A 21,487-nucleotide genomic window follows, 5' to 3' on the forward strand; every position below is an offset into this window, starting at 1 on the left:
CACAGGGAGCTCGGGTGCCGCCTGAGCAAATCCTGAGAGAGCGACTTCGTGAAGAGGTCCACCGTACTGTCCTCCGTCGAACAGAACTCTAGCAGGATGTCATCAGCAACGATCTGTTCACGAACAATGTGCCTCTGGATGACCATGGGTTCCTCCAATGGAAGCCCAAACCTGCAATGCAACCTCTGCATCCTCACCACCTCACAAGCAACATCACAAACAGCCCGGTACTCTGCCTTTGTTCTCGACAAGGCAAAAGATGACTGTCTCCTACTGCTCCATAAAACTGCTCCTGGGCCTGAAGTAGATCTCCTCGTGTCCGGATCTCCTCCCCAAACCGAGTCACTCCAACCGTGGAGTCGGACTCCATCCAACAATCCCCCTCCTGTGTACAAGAGTCCCTAATCCTTAGCATGCCGCAGAAACCACAGGAAACGCAATCCTGTCTCCCAAAGAGACATCTGCAACCATGAGCTCAACTGCCTCATCAGGAAGCTCCCGTGCAATCTGGTGTCCATCAACCAGATCAATGAACCATTCTGCTTCTGAGTCAAAGAGGCATCACACTGCTCACAAGGATCAACACCTGTTACGGTGCACAAACAAGTCCTGGAAACCTGATGAAACCTGTCAACCACCCCCTCTGAATCCGGAACCACAAAGCCTGGAGAAACCACCTCCTTCTGCAAGTAAGCACCTGCCACCTGCCTGGCTTTCCGAAAGGTCCCCGTGGAAAGAACATCCTCATCTACTGGAGGTTCTGTCCCGAACACTACGAGACATCAGAGCATAAGTGACCTGTTCAACTTCCTCTGACTGACGAACACAAGAACTTCCAACATCAATACTGGACAGTTCCTGCCAACTGCTGCCATCTTCTGGCAAGCTATCCACCATCTGGTCCCATAAAGCCCGCACCTGCAGCGTATCCACACTTAAGTGGCCATCACAAACCTGAGGACCTGGGAGAGAGAGTGCTGAAAGCTTGTAAACTCCATTCTCCACTCCGCCTTCCCAAACCACTTGGCCTGTTGCTTTGGCTCGGAGAGCAACAAAATGCTCATCAAACTCCACCCGTACGCCAGTCTTGCAAACCTGATGCACTGACAACAGATGAAAACCAAGTGACGGAACATACAACACCTAGGAGGAATGCTTCCCCCCTCTGCCATCGGGAACTATCTCCATCCTACCCTCACTGTGAACTGGGATAGTAGATGTACCACCAGTAAGAATATGACCGGAAAGCCTGCAGAGATCCTGTAAACCGGAACGGGAAGGAGTCATGTGCCTGGAAGCACCATTATCGAGAATCCACTCCCGAGTATCCGTTGCGGAGAGTCCTCCAATCTCCTCCCTGCCTGAAGAAAATGAAACATCGATGTCCATCACCTCCAGGTGCACTAAAGCCGGAGTCTTCATGATTGCTGCTGAGGAGTCTTCACCCTTCTCGGTCTTCCGCTTGGGACACTGCCTCTAGTAGTGGTCTTTCTCGCCACAATCATTACAGGTCCTCTCTGCCTTCAGTTTCTCGCGGTCAGCGTCGGCCTTGTGTCACCCGTAGTGTGGCCAAGACATGGAACCCACTGTCAAGGATCCCAGTTTAGGCTTCCCACTGAGCTAGTTCCACGCTTGGGAAGACCTAATATTTACAAGTTCCAGGAACAGAGAAATATCCATTGCGTAATGCATATGCACGAATTTCTGCCTGCTTGAAATTGTTTTCGCATAATTGCCTTGACGTGTCCTATTCACGGGCAAGGGATGCCCACCCATGAACCGTGCGAATGCCCTATATTTTGACATGGTTGTTGGCATGTGAACACTTGGTAAGTATTAATCTAGACCTTTATTCTTTATTGTAAAGGTTTTATAACCTTTACTGTTCACATTCATTTGTGGTACATCACTTCTTGCTGGACATTCTCTAGAGCTTGCCTGGATCAGGTGCAGCGGCGCGGCTGATCCGGAATTTTTTGTAGGCCGGGTTTGACGGCCGACCACCTCAAGCCAAGGTAGGCCGAAGAGTGATTATTTAGCTGTGGACATGTGGAGGATTGGGCATCATAGACCCAGTAGTATCGAGGAGAGCCCTGCTAGGCAAGTTGATCGTCACAAGCTTGCTACCTAGTGGTGAGCCATGGAAAGCCTTTCTGATGGATCGGATCTTGGCTCGCACCCCCTCACTTCAAGGCCCCTGGAGCCCATGTGTACGGTGGATCTCCGTGGATGCCCGATCTTGAGGCTTAAGCATTGCCCTCGAGGACATATTTGTAGCTCGATGAAAGCTTGAGGCCACCTCAAGCCAGCCCTCTAGTAGCTCCCCCTCGCCTCGGACAAGGATAGAATCCGTAACTATTTGGCCCTCCTAGCTCTATTTCACATTTTCCTCAATTGCACACCACAAGTAATCAATCATATCAAGCATATGACGCTAGCAAGAGGTATATGGCAGCATTTGGCTTCTCTTTACAACAGGGCATCGACCATGAAGAGGATCTCCTTGGAAGTACAGATGTGGGTGATGAATCCTGCAAAGTCGTCGACGATGCGGGAGAACATCAACGAGCTGTAGGCTCTTCAGCATGAAGTTCTCCAGGCTGGGAAAGAGATATCATCGGAGGATATGGCCATAACGTTGCTGTCACATTTGCCCTCTCAATACTCAGCATTTTACTCTTCGTTGATTACCAGTGGTGGCAGGCTCAGCACCATCACATGGGAGGAGCTTGTGCCCACGGTCTTGGACTAGGAGGAAAGATTCACGAACCCTCCACAGGGCGGAGGCGCTGAGGCCTTAACTGGCCAACGATCAAAAGGCCAGAATAACAACAAGGGCAAAGGGAAGGCTTCATTGGAGAAGTCTTCTGAGAAGAAGCCCAACAAAGACCAAGAGAAACTAAAGGCCGAGAGGACTTGCAATGATTGTGGCGAGAAAGGCCACTACTGAGGAAGTGTCCTAAGCGGACTGGGAAGAGTGCTGATTCTTCAACTTCAGCTGCAAAGACTCCAGCCTTTGTGCACTTAGAGATGATGTGCAAAGACTCTCTAGGCTGACAAAGGAGGTGAATTTTCTTCTAATGCTTTCGGGAGATTTTGTGTGGAACATGGCATCAAGAGGAAACTAGCCAATACAGGTTCGCCATCAGAGAATGGAGTAGTAGAACGAAAGAACAGGACTGTGGTGGAGATGGCGAGGACGATGCTGGAGCATCGTGATGTTCCTCGTCCACTTTGGGGAGAGGCTGTGGCTACGGTTGTCCATACCCTCAACCGGTCTCCGACGACTTCAGTACCTAACATGACTCCCTTTGAGGCATATTTTGGCAGGAAACCTGATGTCTCCCATTTCCGTGTGTTTGGGAGCGATGCGTATGTTCACATTCCGAAGAAGCAGAGGGGGAAGCTCGACTCAAAGTCCCAAAAGCTTATATTTGTGGGATATAACTCTCTTTCCAAGGGATACAAGTTATTTTATCTAGAGAGGAACAAGATTGTTGTCAGCAGGGATGTGGTCTTTGATGAGCATGTTCCGGTTTCCACTGTTGATGAGCCGCCACTTCTTGGAGATCCAGAGGATTCTGATGATGATTCCTAGTCTATTGTTCCAGCTCGACAACCTCACTCAATTCGGGAGGTTGAGCCCGCAGCTAGAGTTGAGTCCCCGCAACAGCAAGAGGCTATGCCTTCTGTTCGAGTACACCTATGTGGTTAGTGGACACCCTTCAGGAGTCAGGTGTCACGGAGCTTCCCTCTAAATGGACCACAGAGGACGGACCTCGAAGATCGCACAGAGTCCATGATAAAAGTCACTCAGCGGAGCTTTTACAGGTAAACTATGCTTTGATGTCTCGTATCATGCGGGACAAAGAGCCCACTTCTGTCAAGGAAGCCCTTGCACAGGATACTTGGAGGAAAGCCATGTAGGTGGAACTGGATGCCATCGAGAAGAAGAACACTTGGGAGTTGGTACCGAGGCCGTCAAAATGGTTAGTCATTGGTGTCAAGTGGGTCTTTAAGACCAAATATGTGTCAGATGGGTCGGTGGACAAACACAAAGCCAGACTTGTGGCTAAGGATTATGCTCAGCGGCCAGGCATCGACTATGACGATACCTTTGCACCAACAGCAAGGATGACCACGATTCGGACCGTTCTTGCCCTTGCTTTCTTCTCAAAGGTGGCCCGTATATCAAATGAATGTCAAATCTGCGTTCCTTAATGGTGACCTGCAGGAGGAGGTGTATGTTGAGAAGCCTCTAGGCTTTGTGGTTCCAAGATCAGAAGGGATGGTTTACAGGTTAAGGAAGGCCTTGTACGGTCTTAAACAGACTCCTAGGACTTGGAATCAGAAGATTCATTCCTTCTTTCTCCAGACTGGATTTCAGAGATCGGTTGCAGATCCCAACCTGTATCTCTTTCGGGAACGCGGCATGGTTACGTTAATCATCCTTTATGTGGATGATCTCATTCTCTCTGGCAGTCATGTGGAGCACATTAGAGTGACGAAGGCTACCTTGTCACAGGAGTTTGAGATAACCGACTTAGGCTTAATCCACTTCCTCTTGGGATTGGATATCTGGCAGACCCAGAGGGGGTTTTTTGTCTCTCGGCAGCGGTATGTTCATGAGTTGCTTGAGGCCTTTGGGATGGAGAACTGCAAGCCTATTACGTCATCAATGGACCTAAATACGAAGCTGACAGTGAATGATCCTTGTGAGCCAGATGATGCCTCTCTGTATGTACCGGAAGCTGGTTGGTTCATTGATCTGGTTAGTGAACACCAGATTGGACTTGAGCTTTTCTGTGGGGCTGTTGAGCTTATTCATGCAGACGCCGTTGAAGTCTCATTGGGACGCAGGATTGCGGATCTTGCGGTATCTGCAGGGTACGAAGGATCTTGGACTCTATTACACAGGAGGGGGATTGATGGATGGAATCAGACTCCAAGGATGGAGTGACTCAGATTGGGGAGGAGATCCAGACACGAGGAGATCCAAATCAGGCTACAATTTTTCCCTCGGCTCAAGAGGAGTTTCATGGAGCAGTAAGAGGCAGCCAACTATTGCCTTGTCATCGACAGAGGCAGAGTACTGAGCTGCTTGTGGTGCTGCTTACGAGGTGGTGTGGCTAGGGAGGTTGCTTGGCGAGATTGGGTTTCCACAAAAGGAGCCCACAGTCATCCAGTGCGATAACCAAAGCTGTATAGCTATTGCTCGGAACCCGGTCTTCCATGCCCAGACCAAGCATATAGAGATACAATATCAATTTGTTCGTGAGGAGATTTTGGCTGGTGACATCTTGCTTCTTTATTGTTTGACGGGGGACAATGCGGCGGACCTCTTCACGAAGTCTCTACCTCAGGCTATGCTCCGGCGGCACTCTAGGTCACTGGGGTTGGTTCCACATCCAGGAGCTGAGAGGGGGTGTTAGCAATCATCTCCTGTCTGTATATTTACACCAGGGCCTCTGTTGTGGGTGTGCCCGCCCGATTTAGGTGTTTTCTCATTTTTCCCCACTCTCCATATTTTTTCTGGTGTGGGGGGCTGTCCTATGCATGTCGGCTACCTCTGTATGCTGGCCGACTTGCTGGACTGATTGCTCTGACCCGGCCGACTGCACCTGAGCAAGTCGTGGACACATGTTGCTCCTGTCGGCTGTTTTTCTACTGACCGACTGGTTGATAGGGGCCATATAAAATGGCCCCTTGGCCCCCCACTCATTGTATTCCAGTATTCGGGTTTTCTCTTGTGTATATAGCAGTGTTACACGCCTCTCTCTCTCTCCCTCTCTATTGCTGTGTTTTTCTGCAGTGCACTTGCTCTTGTGCTTTCAGATCTTGTCTTCATCTCCGCTGCATATTTTGACACGCGCACTATTTAAGAGGCACATGTTAATGAAGATTTAGCCTCAGATTCTTGAGATAATGCTGGTCATCAAGTTGTGCTTGTTCAGTTGATTTTTGTGAGGCCTCTGAAGCATGAGATGTGGAATATTGACCACTTTGAAGTCAGTGCCTGGCATAGCTTCAGGCCTGATAATAAAACTTCAACCAGATCTCTCTTCATATACCCAAAAACATGAAAATTTTATGTTGGTCCCTATCCATTTCAGTCCAAAGATGTTTACAAAACCTAACACAAGAATAAATGCAACCTAAGATTCAAGCTTCAAACGATGAACTCCCTCCTGCATGTGTACTACTCACCTCATCAACGCCCAACTATACAAATGCATGATTTATTTCCTCAACGTAAGAATAACACGCTAAGTCAAGAACACCACCACCAAAAAAAACAAAATGTCTACAATATCTGCAAGTGATATGTGCATATTCAAGTAATAAAGACTTGCCTTGCTATCGGAAGTTTTTCCACCCTGCTGAGCCAAACCTGCAGCTTGTTGAGCTTGAATCTGCCTCTCAACTTGCTCTCTGTCATACTGTTCTCTATCATGCTGAATCTTGACCTGCAGCCATTAGAGACAGTGTATAAGCATTTGGAAACTTTCTTCTTTCGGGTAGAAATTCTGCTAATCAGTCAACGGTGCTGCTCCTCTCCAAGCTCAACCGACTGGGATCATGGAGAGGCCATGGTATCGCCCATAGGTGGCGAAGGACCTTGGTGTCCAACCGCTGATGCGAGTGGGATTTTGATTTCGAGGCTCCCCATTCAAGAGTTCAAATACTTAGCACGTCGTCTACGAAGCTGGGGACAGCATTTGGAAACTTAGAAGCCTTACAAATTTAAAACACACTGCAAAAAAGAAACATGACAGCAGCCAGAAGGTGATGGTAATGTCTAGAGCTCTTTCCATGCCAACACATTCATTCAGCAGACTTGCAAGTTCCTCCATGAATCAAGCTCCAAGCCTTTCAGAAAAAAGTTGTTTGATTTGTTCTGAGATAGATGGAACCATTAATAAAATAGTCAAGAACCCCTATCAAACCTTTGGTGTGATGAGCTTGCCTTAATCTTGATGCACATGGATATGACCTAGGGCTGCAGCCAACTTAAAGGCACATTTAGGGGCAAAATTCAAATATTTAAGGCAGAACAAGTACCCGAAAGTGCCCACAAATGGGTGGCACATTTATCGGGCACAGTATGAACATTTTTAATGACATTTTCGGGTCTGGCTAGAATCGCAAAGGGGCCGCTGAGCTCCTGCTTGATCCATCGTGAACCCCCCGTGCATTAGCCCCGCCTGTGAGCCTCAGCCCCCCTCAACAGCCCTCTCCACCCACACCTCTCCGCCAACGCCTTCCCTGCCTCGGGGGGATTGTTGGTAATGTTCACATTTTGGTAGCAGAAATGTGTTTTGTAGTGAGGAATAAAGTGCTAGGGGTGGTGCACTTAGGCGCACACATAAATAAAAGGTTATCACCTTTAGAACCTTAGTCCAGCACCTATAGGGTAAGTAGACAACTAAGTGGATACTTGTCATAAGTAGCCACCTAAGAAGGAACATGGCTAAAAGTATATTTACTTGCTATGTAAATGATGTGTGGGGCCTAAGGTTATAAAAAAGCCATAAACATAATCAATAAAGTATGCTTTGTCCACAACTCTAATTAATCCCCTCTAATCCCTTTGTTTAGACCCCTAATCCCTCCTTAATCTTGATTGTGTGTTAATTTGTTGTAATCCCTCTATGTAGCTGATTCGTAAGCTCTCTGTGTCTCTCTCTCTTGAGCATTAACCCTAATAGGTGGGAGGAGCATGGAGGCGAGGGCAGGGTGGGAAGGAGGGAGCCAGAGGGGGAGTGGCTGCGTGCTGCAGAAAGCGGAGGCACAAGCGCGGCTGCAGTGGTAAAGTGTGTATATACAAAGATTTATGTAGCCTTAAAGCTGCTGAATATGCCTCTCCTCCGAGGTGATGCATGTTGAGATTTGAGGTGACAAGAGCTAGAGAGTTATCCCACATGCAAGAAAGAAGCCAAATTGTACTCTTCTCCTATAAAAGGAGCCCATTTCAAGCAATGAAGTATCAAGCAAAGAGTCAAGCATTGGAGCATATATTGAGTAAGTCTTGCATTTGGTTATCTCTTAAGTTCCTTGTTTAATCTTAAGTATGTTTTTGTTTCATCCTCCATAGCCATAGCTTGAGCTTGATCCATGTTTCTTGACATCGTATCAGAGCCAGGCTGGCTCTAGCTATGGTAGGGTAATTCTTGCATGTAGGTCTTGCTAGAAGTAGGTATCTTCATTTTTTCTGTTGGAAGTGGTGCCAAGAAGAGAAGCACCGCTAAAAAGAAGGAGAGGTGAAATTAGGGTATCTAGGTAGCATCATTGGTTGATAGTGTATCTTTCAAGCGTGATAGTCTAGTAGGCATGGATGCCTTGCATTGAGCAGTGGTGAGTTTAGCAATAGAAAAGGCAAGCTAGAGAAAGCAAAGCAGTTGCAAACAAGCCAAGGCGGGTACAAGATTTAACAGACAGCTGAAGACAGCCTACTGAAGGTAAACGGCCTGCTGAAGACGCCACGAATAGCAGGCAGTTGCCTGGAGAAGGTTATGTTTAGTTGTGCTTTAAAGACTCCTGTGTAGATTGGTGGATAGCAGCAGCTGCAGAGAAAAAAGCTTTCGGTATCACCAACCAGGTGTTCCATTTCCAAACTTGGCGCTAACATCAACTGTCTGCACTCCCTCTTCATCTTCCATGTACAGGCCTCTGATGTCTCCAATCTCCCGGGATGAATCAAACACTGAGGGCTGATCAGACAGAAAAGTTACCACGCCGTTGCTGTCATCCCTAGATCTTGTGAGGGAAACATCTGGACCAGCACGCAAGCTAGTCACAGTCACATCGTTGGCACTTTTGCAGAGCCGGCCAACAACAACAACTGGCACCCGCATTTCACTTGCCAGACAACACCCGCCGGCGCACAGCAAAGCCATCTCTGAGCGGTGCGCAGATTCGCGAGCAGTGCACAAATTCGCTATCTTCGTTATTATCCTTTTTTTGTGTGGTTGGAGTTTTATTTTTATTTTTGATAAGGTTTTTAGCCAAATCTCAAGGGTATGTTCACACACAAAGCTCTAGACATAAGCGCTCGTTCTCATTGGCCTTACACACAGGACGTGTTCACACGTACCAGCTCTATTGGTGCTGCCCTGACTTGTTTTGGTTGCCCATGGTGCTGCCCGACTTGTTCATGGTGATGTATATGGTATATTCTTTGCTTCAGCTGAGTTTTTCACATTGGCATCTTGAAGACCCGTGGTGATGGAGGAGATTAGTACCGTCACGGAGAGAGGTGGTTTACACATATTCATGGTATTTAGGGGCTTCTTTTGATGATAGCCCGTGTGTTTGGTCCAACGATGGTTGTATATGGATAATCCGGCATCTCTCCTAGGGAGAGTAAGGCCCTCAAAGCTTGTACATGATATTATTCTCCTTGGGTAATAAAATACTCCAAGGGGGGGGAGTCCGCCCATTCCGGCCTCTATGTGGTGTCACATGTGCAAGCTCTACTTTCAGCATTTGTGGATGTTTTGTCTAGCTTTTATGTTTTATGCAAAGTGATGATGGCTATGTGTTAAGGTTGTGGCCATGTCTAAATGTTTTAATATGCATTGATGGTATCAACAAGTATGTCAAAGGCCCTAGTCCCCCGGGCACCATGAGTTTCAGTAAGACCCCCTTGTCGTGCACAATGGAGAAACTCACATTAAAGCAAAATAAGTTTAATGGGGATAACTTTTACACTAGGCAAATGAAAACCATGTACACATTGATGAGAAAATGAGTGAAGATAGTGATAGCACGTCACTTAACACATTCAACAATCACAAAACACTTGGCATAATAGCTTAGAGTTTGGGAGATGAAGTTTTTTTTTTTCCGAGAAAAGATCCTTTCATTAGTTATATAAAAACGCCCGTAGGTCTACAAAAGATCTCTCCTGCTCATAAGAGAAACAGAGCAGTGAATACAGCAAGTCAGCCCGAGAGACTCTCCCTAGGTGCTGCAAAATACAAGCATCAGTACAAAGGACTGAGGGGCTAAATCATACAATAGGGGGGGGGGGGGGGGGGGGGGGAGCCAAACAGGTGGCCTGTAATGCCAACGGGGGGATCCCGTGTGTAAGGTATAGAAGGGGCTGCTGCGCCAGGTGGTGTGAAAGGCCTGGCGCCGCAAGATTGCCTCATCTGAGTCGCCCCGGATGCGGTCATACTGTCCTCGCAGGGTGTGGATCAACTCCTGCCAAATCCCCCGTACAGTCTCTGCTAGTGGCTCCAGTCTCCCCTCAAAGGCCGTGAAACACCGGGCCCTCCAGGTGAACTAGATGGTGAGGCTGCTGAGGAGCTCCCATTGTAAATCCCTCTCCTGTGTCCAGCTGGCGGACGAGAAATCCAGTGCCGGAACCAGGCGAGGCTAGCCCCTAATGAATCTGATGGCCTGACTGTCCTGCTCCATCTCATAGCCCATAGCAGGCCTTGACGAAGTTGACCAAGCAGCGGCACCCCACGTAAACATACCCTCTGGAGAGAGGGGGGCCAGAATACGTAGCATCCGCAGCCAAATCTGCTGCGCCTGAGGGCAATCCCAAAGGCAATGTCTCTGTGTCTCCATAGGGTGGCCGCATCGGACGCAGGCCGCCGGAAGACCGCTGTAAACAAGCCAGGTGCCAACTGTTGAGCCCCTGTGCGCGACCAGCCACTGGAAAGTCGAGATCCTGCGGGCCTGTTGACTAGCCCAGAGCCGAGCCAAAAAATCCTCCAGGAACTCCTGTGAGAGTCCCTGTAGCCGCCAATGCCCCGCTGCAGCTGGAGAGACCATCCTCCTCGCCATCAAAATATGCCGCCCCAGCCGAACTGTATACTGGAAAAAGGTGATCTCTGTGGCCTCAAGGGATGCATAAGGATCATGCCACTCATACTCCCCAGGGTCCCACTGTAGCCGGGCCAAGGAGCGCGCTGCATATGCCCATATGCGCCAATCCGGGAGCACATCTGCAGGGTCGGGGTCAATATGCCACTTCCGAGAAGCGGCGGCCACTATCCGTATCCTCTGAAAGGTGCACTCTGCAACCAAAGGCGACTCCACCTCCACTCTCTGAAGTCTGCCCTCATCCTGAATCTCATAGTAGAGGCATCTGCCATCCTCAGTGCAAGCTCTGACAGCAATCAAGATCTCCAACTGTGTAAAGGCTCCCATCCACCGTGGGGCCATTGGCTCGAAAGGCGTGAACCACTCCTCTGTGAGTGCCTCCTGAATATCATCCCTCAAAATCAACCCCCCTCTGAAGTGACTCAGCCTCTCCACCTGGATCTCCTCTGGGAGACTGCAGAAGGCCTGCCAGTCTCCAAAGCTACGTGCTAGGCCTGCCGCTAAAGGTCCCCAGGCTAGACGAGGCCGAGAACCCAGCATATGACCCTGCTCTGTGCGAACCGCTGGGCTCTTGATGAGCGGCTGTCTGGCCCACTCCTCAACACAAGGAGGAGGTCGCTGAGAGAGCCCCGGTCTCAGCAGCTCCCAAGCTCTCAGGATACTCAAAGCAAATCTGTCCTCCCATCCTCTACTGAGGCCTGTCCTCCTCATCTCTATGAAGATCCAGCGAATCTCTAGTGCCCAAGTGCCCCCTGCTGGGGGAGCCCGAGCCTGCAGCAGCCGCTGCAAGAGAAGCTCTTTCCAAGGCTCAGTGCCTGGAAGCAGCCCCCGAACAATAAGCTTCCCCAATAAGGCTCTACTCTGATCGACTGGATCTATAATGCCCAAGCCTCCCTGAGCTAGCGGAAGTGTAATAACTGCCCATGCAACCTTTGCCCGGGCTAGCTGACCGTCCCGCCCAGACCAAAGAAAGTTCCTGATCAACCTCTGTACCTGGCTGATGCAAGAGCTCGAGAAGATCCAGCAAGACGTAATGTACCACATGGTTGCTAACAGCACCTGATTTGCCACCACCAACCTCCCAGCCAAGGATAGTCGAGCTGTACTCCAATACAAAAGCTTCTTCCGAATGCTCAGAAGAAGCGGGGCAATCTGCTGCTCAAGTGACAAATCTAGTCCAATCTGGCATCCCAAATACCGCACTGCTGTGCCAGGAGGAATCCATCTAAAACCGGGGTCCGCGCTCCATGCCGGAGTGGGAGCACTACTGATCCAAAAGGCCACTGTCTTGCGCCAATTGATCAATGCTCCCGAAGCTGCACTAAAAACCTGGAGCGACTGCTCTGCCCGAAGAAGATTGGCCTCTTGGCCATGCAAAAATAAGCCCGTGTCGTCTGCAAACTCAGCATCGAGCAGGTCCTCCCCCCGGACTGGGAGCTGGAGTCCTCTCAAACCAACCTCCTCTGCCATCAAATACATGCTCATAGCCTCCGCAAAGAAGAGAAAAAGAAAAGGGGTGAGGGAACACCCCTGACGGACTGATCTGGTCAGCTCAAAACTCGGCCCCCGTCCTCCTGCAATCAACACCTGGCTACGAGCTGTGGAATACAGAGCCGCCACCCCTCTGATCCATCCTGGCTCAAAGCCCAGGCGAAGCATAGTGCCCTCTAAGAAACCCCAATCAACTCTATTGTATGCCTTCTCAAAATCGAGAAGCATCACGACCAAGTCCTCGCCAAGAAATCTAGCTCGGGCTGTCGCCTCCCAGAAAGTAAAGATGTTGTCAAGGATACTGCGCTCCTTGACGAATCCTGTCTAGGTAGCATGAATCAACTCCCCCAGGAAGGGCTGGATCCTCAAACTCAAGGCCTTTGCTAAGACCTTGTAGACAGTATTGAGGATCGTAATAGGCCTCCAATGCCGAATATCATCTGATACTCCCTCCCCCTTGGGGATAAGAAAGATCAAGCCCTCTGAAAAGCTCTGTGGCATCACCCCAGTGTCCAAAACATACTGAAAGCCCCTGCGGAGGCCTGGCCCCAAAAGGTCCCAATAGCGCATAAAAAAGGCCGGCGTCAGTCCGTCCTCCCCTAGGCAACTATGTCGCGGTAGGACCCTCAAGGCCTCGGCAAGCTCAATCTCTGAAAGAGGCGCACCAAGAACTGTACGCATACGATCTGTGACCCTCCTCTGCACATGGGCCCACACAGTCTGTCTGCAAGCATCTCGATCCTCAGTGGCTGGCTCCGCTGAAAGCAGGTCTCTATAGAATGCAGTGGCAATGGCTCTGATCTCCCCCGGCTCAGTAACTACCGATCCATCCGGTCTACCAAACTGACGGACTCCTGCTCGACCATGGCGGGGTCCATTGATCTCAAAAAACTCCCCAGTCACTCTATCACCAAGCTGCGTCCACTGAGAGGCCTGACGACGATAGTAAAACTCATGTCTCTGCTCCTCTGCCTCTCTAACCTCCTGACGTGCCTGGCTCAGCTGTGACGCCACCCACTCACATGCAGGCTGCTGCTCCTGAAGGCGCTATAGCGAAGCAAGGCTGCGTCTCAGCCGATGCTCCCGCTCGCGAATCTCTCCCAGTCGTGTCAAAGCTGCAGCGTGCAAAAAAGAGCTAAGCTCGATGAGTCCCTGGGCACACTGGCCTGCTGCATCCTGGTCAGAGCACTGACTATCATGCCAGATCCTCTCAATGTCCTCAGCGAGACTGGGATCTGTAAGTACCCTCTCTGGGATCCTCAACTGCAAGCTGGGCTCCCGTGTCCTCTCCTCCAATGTCAAGATAACTGGCGAATGATCTGAAAATGAGGTGCCAGCGAGAATGCCGACGGAGCCCCCTCGCTCCCCTAACCAATCGCCCACATAAAACCGATCAATCCGTGATAGATTAGTCCCTCCCTGCCGGCGATCCGACCGAGAGAAACTAAGACTGTCCTGACTCCTGAGAGCGGGAGAAGGCCCCATGTTGCCATGCATCAGTGATCCTCAGTGACATGCAAAACCGGTCCCAAGCTGCAAGCTCCGTGCCGTGCACTGTAACATGACTGCCTCCCACCCTATCAGCCGGGTCCTCAAGCATGATGAAGTCTCCCCCGACACACCAATGTGCGGCCTCTGGCAATGCATCCGTAACCTGGGTCCAGAACTCTGCTCTGGCACTAGCATGATTGGGCGCATAGACGTTGAGCACGCCCAATAGCTCATCATGCATCCTCAGAATGACATACTGTGCTCTACCAGGCACAATGATCCCTCAATCCACAATGGCCTGCCGCCATACATCTGCAATGACTATGCATACTCCTCCCTGTCCACCCAAAGGACCAAACCCTGCAGACCAAAAGGTGTCCCATCTACCAGGCATCACCGAACCATATCTCCGAATCCTGCTCTCACCCAAGTGGTGCTCCTGCATCATCAAAATATCAATGCTACCACCAACCAGGCATCTCTGAAGCTCCTGCCTCAAGCAACCACGATAGCGTATAAAATGTGCTCCGCCAAGGCCCTGTACATTCCATGAGATGATCCTCATGGATGACCTGCTGAGGTGGATGCTGTCTCAGCCGTACGGCGGGCCTTCACAAGCGGCTTGGATGGAGAGTAGTCCCCATCCGAGCGGCTGCGAATCTGCCCACCCGGTGTACTGCAAGAATCACGGATCAGGCGCCAGTGGCTGTGGCCCATGGCGACTGCCTCCCGCTCTGACAGAGCAACCTCGTGTATACATACATATCCAAGGTCGCGTGCTAAGTCTGCCACTATGCGAACGACCAAATGTCGAATCCCTGAGGCATCCACACTCCCGGGATCCAAGAAAAAATGAGCCAACTCCCATAGTTGGCCTATCACATCTGTCACCTCCAGATCGCTCACATGATGAGTAAACTCAACTGCCTGAGTCTTCAAAGTGCTAAGAGCGAGCTCTAGAGTTCACTCCCGGTCGCAAGGGCCACATAGAGGGAACGAGAAGGCCACCGCTGAATCAAGTGCCTCCTCCCCGCGGGCCGGAGGACTCGGATGGGTGCTGGCTCATGGGGGCCCTCTACTCCAAAAAGCCGTGTGAAGGCGTAATCAAAAGCCTCCGAGCGCTGTCTAATGCCGAGGCGACTCAGCCGACTGCGGATAGATGATATCCGTGAAGCCCGAATCGGCATGGTAGGTCTCCTCTGTGGTGCTCGAGCGAGGTCGGTGCTCAGCGCCCTCCGGACTGCAGGTGAACGCCAGGGGACTGCCAGGGCCTCCCGGGAAGGTGAGGCGGGCGGGGGGGAGGAGGGGGGGGCGAGGGGGGTGGAGAGGGAGCCGCTGTCGAAACCGGAGCGGGGACGGGAGGAGGCGAAGGTGGAAGCGGGGCGGTGGGAGGGGACGGGGGTGGGGGGGGTGAAGGAAGGGGTGCTGGCATCTCCTGGTCCTCAGTCGTCGCCGCAGGGGTCTCCTCCTAGAGGGGAGCAAACTGTTCCTCACGGGAGGCTGAGACTGTGGCTGCTACTGCAGCGGTCTCTGAGCGTGCTGCTGCGGCTGTCTCCCTCGGCGGCGCCCCTGTCCAAGCTACCACTCCGAGGTCTCTGTGGCCTGAGCAGGTGTCCCGGAGGCAGCCTACCGAGCCGCATCTATGGGCGGGCCATCAGGGGCCTACCGCTGTGGTGAGGGTCGGGGTCTCCTGCGAGGGCAGGCCTTGGCCAGATGACCGACCTGCCTGCAAATGAAGCACTGGTTCGGGAGCCCTGAGAACTCCACTCTCTGATCAATCCATCCCCCCCCTAGCCTAGGTAGCTGAATGACCTTAGGAAGGAAGGGAGATGTCAGACACCAAAACTCTGACCGAAGGTAGCCCAGCTGCTCTGGCCACCACTGAAGCTGCTGTGGGGCCAGTCTCTAGTACCGAGCCCACCAATGCTCCTAGCCTAGAGAGGAGCGGAAGATACTCCCGGCGGAGTCCAGGGAAGCAAACTGTAACATGAAAAAGGTGCTCTCCCTGCTCAGCCGCTGCTGGGTCAAAGCCATGCTGCCAACGTCTGAAGAAAGCCCGAGCACCCCTGATGTCAAGGGGACTCATGGCAAGGACCTTGGCCACGCTCTGGGCGGTCTCGAACTCGATCTAGTAATGTCCACATCCCAATAGCTGTACGTCCAGGATCTTGCCCACATCTGCAAGAAGGCGGGCCTGGAGAAGATCCCAGATCTCCCCTCTGCTGGGGCGAGTGCCGACTATACGGCAGATGGTGGAATGAGCCTGGAGGCGTTCCACCTCTGCGGTGAGGCTCGCTTCCTCTTCTGGCGAAAGAGAAAGCCTGATAGGGGTGTCCTCAGGGGCGGGCGAGGGGGCTGCATATGAGTCCCTCTGACGCGAGGCGGGAGGAGCCTCCATCAAAGTCTGAAGCTATGGCGAAGGCGAGGCGAAAGCGGAGATCCTGCAAGAACCGAGCTGCACACAGAGAGGCGGAAGACGAAGGCCAGAGAAAAAGGAGAAAACCCCCCTGGGGGCGGAAGTCGGCAAGAAAAAGGAGGAGGGGGTGAAGCGGCGAAGGAGAAACCCTGGGGGGGGGGGGGGGGGGGGCGGGAGCTGCGCGCAAGAGGGGAGGGGTGGAGAAAGAGCTGGCGGAGGGGGGGGGGCGCGAAGGCGAGGAGGGGCAGCGGGCAATGCAGCGAGGGAGGGGGGCGCAGCAGCGAAGGCAGGCTGGGGGGGGCAAAAGGAAGGGCAGCGGGCAGTGCAGCGAAGGAGGGGGCGCAGAAGCGAAGGCAGGCGGGGGGGACAAGGGAAGGGCGCGAGGAGAGAGCAGGCAGGTAGGCGGGGGGCGCAGGTATGCAGGCAGCGCGAGCAGGGAGAGGGGCGGGAGCTTGGGAGATGAAGTTATACATCACATTGCAGGGATAGAAGATTGCAAGAAGACATGGGAAGAACTCAAAAAAGTCTTTGAAAGTGAAACCAAGAGCTCCATGATTAACCTTTTGATGCAATTTTACAGATTGGACAAAGAAGAATCTAACACAATGGCGGCTCACATCACCACGTTCAAGGCACTCAAGCAACAACTAGCAAGAATCCAGAAGAAGATTGAAGAAGATGAATCGGTTACAGTTCTCCTCAACAACGTCGACAAAACCCCCTATGATGTTCTTGTGTCCACACTCAAAAATGTTGACAAAACTCTAACTGAAGTTGAGTTTTCACTACTTGAGCACATGTCTAAACTCAAAAACACATCAAATGTCACTCAGGGAATCAGTCAAAATGCTTTGTATGCTAGAAAAGGAAAAACTATCAGATGTAATCACTGTAGCAAGCTTGGCCACATCTTTGCAAATTGTCATTTCAAAAATCACCATCAAGAGAGGGTGTTGAGATTTGAGGTGAAATGAGAGCTAGAGAGTTATCCCACATGCAAGAAAGCAGCCAAAGTGTACTCTTCTCCTATAAAAGGAGCCCATTTCAAGCAATGAAGTATCAAGCAAAGAGTCAAGCATTGGAGCACATATTGAGTAAGTCTTGCATTTGGCTATCTCTTAAGTTCCTTGTTTAATCTTAAGTATGTTTTTGTTTCATCCTCCCTAGCCATAGCTTGAGCTTGATCCATGTTTCTTGACAATGTGCTGAATATCCAAGGCACTAAGAGATATAGCTAGAAGATCCAATCTTGCTCAACAAAACTGGGTGAATTTAGTTCCTCCTTTTCATCAGAGGTTTTAGACACTGTATTTCCACACTCTTTTCTTTTTTCCACTGGCAATCCTCTTCCTGCACACACCAATGTAATGACCAAGTTTGTGACTATAATGACACTTCCCCGCATTATCTTTGGTCAATAAGTCTTCCCGAGAAGATGGCTGGCTTGAATCAACCTTGGTTTTGTTAGAATTGGGTTGGCACCAATGCATTGTGGTGGAATGCGTGAGGAGCCAAGGAACTCGTGGAGGAATCCCACATGTGAATTGGGCGGCTTGGATGGAGCTCCATATATAGCATAGTGGGCATGGCTCTTAGGCATCTTCCCCACCCAGGTTTTGAGTGGACGTGAGGGGGGCAGCTAGCGATGGGGATTGCTATCTTCCTGTGATCGTTGTTGACACATGGGATTCGTTCATTGTATCAGAGCACTAGGCACTTGATCTTGGTAGAATTTCCGCTCGTTGAGATCTTTCTACAAGCGATGATGAGAGGCAGTTTGAGAATAATTGCAAAGGACTTGCGGACTAGGGACCTCTGGGAGACGTTCATGCGGAAAAATGCAGAAGTGTAAGGATTGTGGTTTTGCTATGGCGACGTCAACGAACAACTCCTGGTCGACTGTTGAGTCGGCAATCTTGCAAAGAGTTGACCATGTGTTCACATGCATTGTTGGAGAGAAGGTGTTAGAATTGGGTAGCCACCAATGCATTGTGGTGGAATGCGTGAGGAGCCAAGGAACTCGTGGAGTAATCCCACATGCAAATCAGGGGGCTTGGATGGAGCTCTATACATATAGCCGCAATCGGGCTGGCCCCTGTCACCATTTGGCCACTTATATGGTTTCCCCCAATTTCTCGTGCCCAAATGTGGCCTGTTTCTCGTGACCAAATGTGGCCAGTGTGTGGATCCGAGTGTTCTGGATCCCACTTCCGCGCTTTCCAATGTGCCAGATTCGTGCCCGGAAATGCCAGTGCTGTAGATGTTCCACGACCGGGAGATTTGTCCATAAATCAAGTGCACATGCACACATGTTCGCATGCATGACACTATTTTCGCGTTATCTATATTTGTGTGTTTACCTGCTATGAATGTTCATTTCATGGGCCTGGGACCCCTACCCATGAACCGTGCGGGTGCCTTGTATTCTAACGTGTTTTGTGGCCTGTGACTAAGCCGACTGCGGATAGATGATATCCGTGAAGCCCGAATCGGCATGGTAGGTCTCCTCGGTGGTGTTCGAGCGAGGTCGGTGCTCAGCGCCCTCCGGACTGCAGGTGAACGCCAGGGGACTGCCAGGGCCTCCCGGGAAGGTGAGGCGGGCGGGGGGGGGAGGAGGGGGGGGCGAGGGGGGTGGAGAGGGAGCCGCTGCCGAAACCGGAGCGGGGACGGGAGGAGGCGAAGGTGGAAGCGAGGCGGTGGGAGGGGACGGGGGTGGGGGGGTGGAGGGGGTACTGGCATCTCCTCGTCCTCAGTCGTCGCTCGCAGGGGTCTCCTCCTGGAGGGGAGCAAAGCTGTTCCTCACGGGAACCCAGTGATGCTGAGACTGTGGCTGCTGTTGCAGCAGTCTCTGGGCGTGCTGCTGTGGCTGTCTCCCTCGACGGCTTCCCTGTCCAGGTTGCCACTCCGAGGTCTCTGTGGCCTGAGCAGGTGTCCCGGAGGCAGCCTGCCGAGCCGCAGCCATCATGGGCCTACTACTGTGGTGAGGGTCGGGGTCTCCTGCGAGGGCAGGCCTTGGCCAGATGACCGACCTGCTTGCAAATGAAGCACTGGTTCGGGAGCCCCGAAAACTCCACTCTCTGATCAATCCATCCCCCCCCTATCCTAGGTAGCTGAATGACCTTAGGAAGGGAGGAGATGTCAGACACCAAAACTCTGACCGACGGTAACCCAACTGCTTTGGCCACCACTGAAGCTGTTGTGGGGCCAGTCTCTAGTACCGAGCCCACCAATCTCGAGAGGAGCGGAAGATACTCCCGGCGGAGTCCAGGGAAGCAAACTGTAACATGGAAAAGGCGCTCTCCCTGCTCAGCCACTGCTGGGTCAAAGCCGTGCTGCCAAGGTCTGAAGAAAGCCCGAGCACCCCTGATGTCAAGGGACTCATGGCTAGGACCTTGGCCACGCTCTGGGCGGTCTCGAACTCGATCTAGTAATGTCCACATCCCAGTAGCTGTACGTCCAGGATCTTGCCCACATCTGCAAGAAGGCGGGCCTGGAGAAGATCCCGGATCTCCCCTCTGCTGGGGCGAGTGCCGACTATACGGCAGATGGTGGAATGAGCCTGGAGGCGTTCCACCTCTGCGGTGAGGCTCGCTTCCTCTTCCAGCGAAAGAGAAAGCCTGATGGGGGTGTCCTCAAGGGCGGGCGAAGGGGCTGCGGGGGAGTCCCTCTGAGGCGGGGCGGGAGGAGCCTCCATCAGAGTCTGAAGCTATGGCGAAGGCGAGGCGAAAGCGGAGATCCTGCAAGAACCGAGCTGCACAGAGAGGCGGAAGACGAAGGCCGGAGAAAAAAGGGAAAAAACCCCCCTGGGTGGCGGAAATCAGCAAGAAAAGGGAGGGGGGGGGGGGGGGGGGGGCAAAGCAGCGAAGGAGTAGCCCTAGGGGGGGGGGGGGGGGGACGGGAGCTGCGCGCAAGAGGGGTGGGGGGGAGAAAGAGCTAGCGGGGGGGGGGGGGGGTCGGGGCGCTGCAGAGGGGAGGTGCGCGAGAAGAGGGGGGGCGCGAAAGCGAGGGGGGGGGGCAGCAGCGGACAGTGCAGCGAGAGAGGGGGGGCGCAGTAGCGAAGGCAGGCGGGGGGGGGGGGGGGGGGGGCAAGGGGAGGCGCGAGGGATGAGGGGGGCGCGAGGGGGCGAGCAGGCAGGTAGGCGGGGGGGCGCAGGTGTGCAGGTAGCGCGAGCAGGGAGGGGCGGGAGCTTCAGCGAGCCAGAGATCACTTTTTTGTGTCCTTTATTGATGATGCCACACGCAAGGTGTGGGTTTATCCTCTTCGTTTGAAGAGTGATACATTCTTAGTGTTTGAGAAGTTTGTTGCTCTTGTTGAGAATCAAACTGGCAAAACACTGAAGGCTTTGCGTTCCGACAATGGTGGAGAGTATATGTCCAAACAGTTTCAGGACTTTTGTGATGCTAAAGGCATCAAGAGGGAGCTCTCTACTCCTTATGATCCTCCACAAAACGGGACAGCAGAGAGGATGAACAGGACCATTCAGGAGAAGGTCCGTTCTATGTTGTCACATGCTGCGTTACCTCATGGTTTTTGGGCTGAAGCTGTTATGACAGCCGTTCATCTTATAAACAAGTCACCTAACACGAGGCTTGGTGGGAAAGTGCCAGAGGAAAGTATGGACAGGGAAGCCTCCGTCCTACAAGCACTTGAGAGTGTTTGGTTGCGTTGCGTACGTGCACATACGCAGGGAAATGTGCACCAAACTTGATCCTAAGTCTCACAAATGCATATTCCTAGGATATGGTGACAGAGGTGAAATGGGGTATAGACTTTGGGATCCAGTGAATAGAAAGATTATACGCAGCAATGATGTCATTTTTGATGAAACATGCATGTATAAGGAGCTTGCAAGGCAACAGGAGCCTGGCAGAGTCATCTTTGATGATGATGGACATCATGGACAACAACCAAGGGCTGTAAATCAGCCATTACAGCAGCAAAACCAGCCCTTAAATGGTACTGAAAATGGTCCAAATGGACAGCCACAGATGGCAGAAAATATCCCTATGGATATCCCACAGTTAGAGGAGATACTGGGCATGATCTTTCAACCTTATGGCATGGAACAGGAGCCACCAATAGGTGATATGCAGGCTGGACAGCAACCTGCAAATGATGGTCATTGGGTACAGAGGTCCACAAGACCCTCCAGAGCCCCTGACAGGTTTGTTCCAGGGGTTGACTACTTGATGCTCACTGACTGTGGGGAGCCCTCATGTTATAAGGAGGCTTTACAGAGGGCAGACAAGGCT

At 51.9% G+C, this 21,487-nt stretch overlaps 1 protein-coding gene across 6 annotated transcripts in view; it reads right to left on the reverse strand.

The window, feature by feature from the left end:
- LOC147612471 (uncharacterized) overlaps nucleotides 1–21,487 on the reverse strand; it is a 67,311-nt gene that overhangs the window by 35,876 nt on the left and 9,948 nt on the right. For all 6 annotated transcript variants that reach the window (XM_086783091.1, XM_086783087.1, XM_086783092.1 and 3 more), the window contains one exon: nucleotides 6,354–6,467. In XM_086783091.1, coding sequence (XP_086639217.1) covers nucleotides 6,354–6,467 — 114 coding nt within the window. The remainder of the gene's footprint in view (nucleotides 1–6,353; nucleotides 6,468–21,487) is intronic.

Source organism: Cibotium barometz, chromosome 45 (assembly GCF_041138505.1).
Source record: "Cibotium barometz isolate CiBa-2024 chromosome 45, ASM4113850v1, whole genome shotgun sequence".
Classification (NCBI taxonomy): domain Eukaryota; kingdom Viridiplantae; phylum Streptophyta; class Polypodiopsida; order Cyatheales; family Cibotiaceae; genus Cibotium; species Cibotium barometz.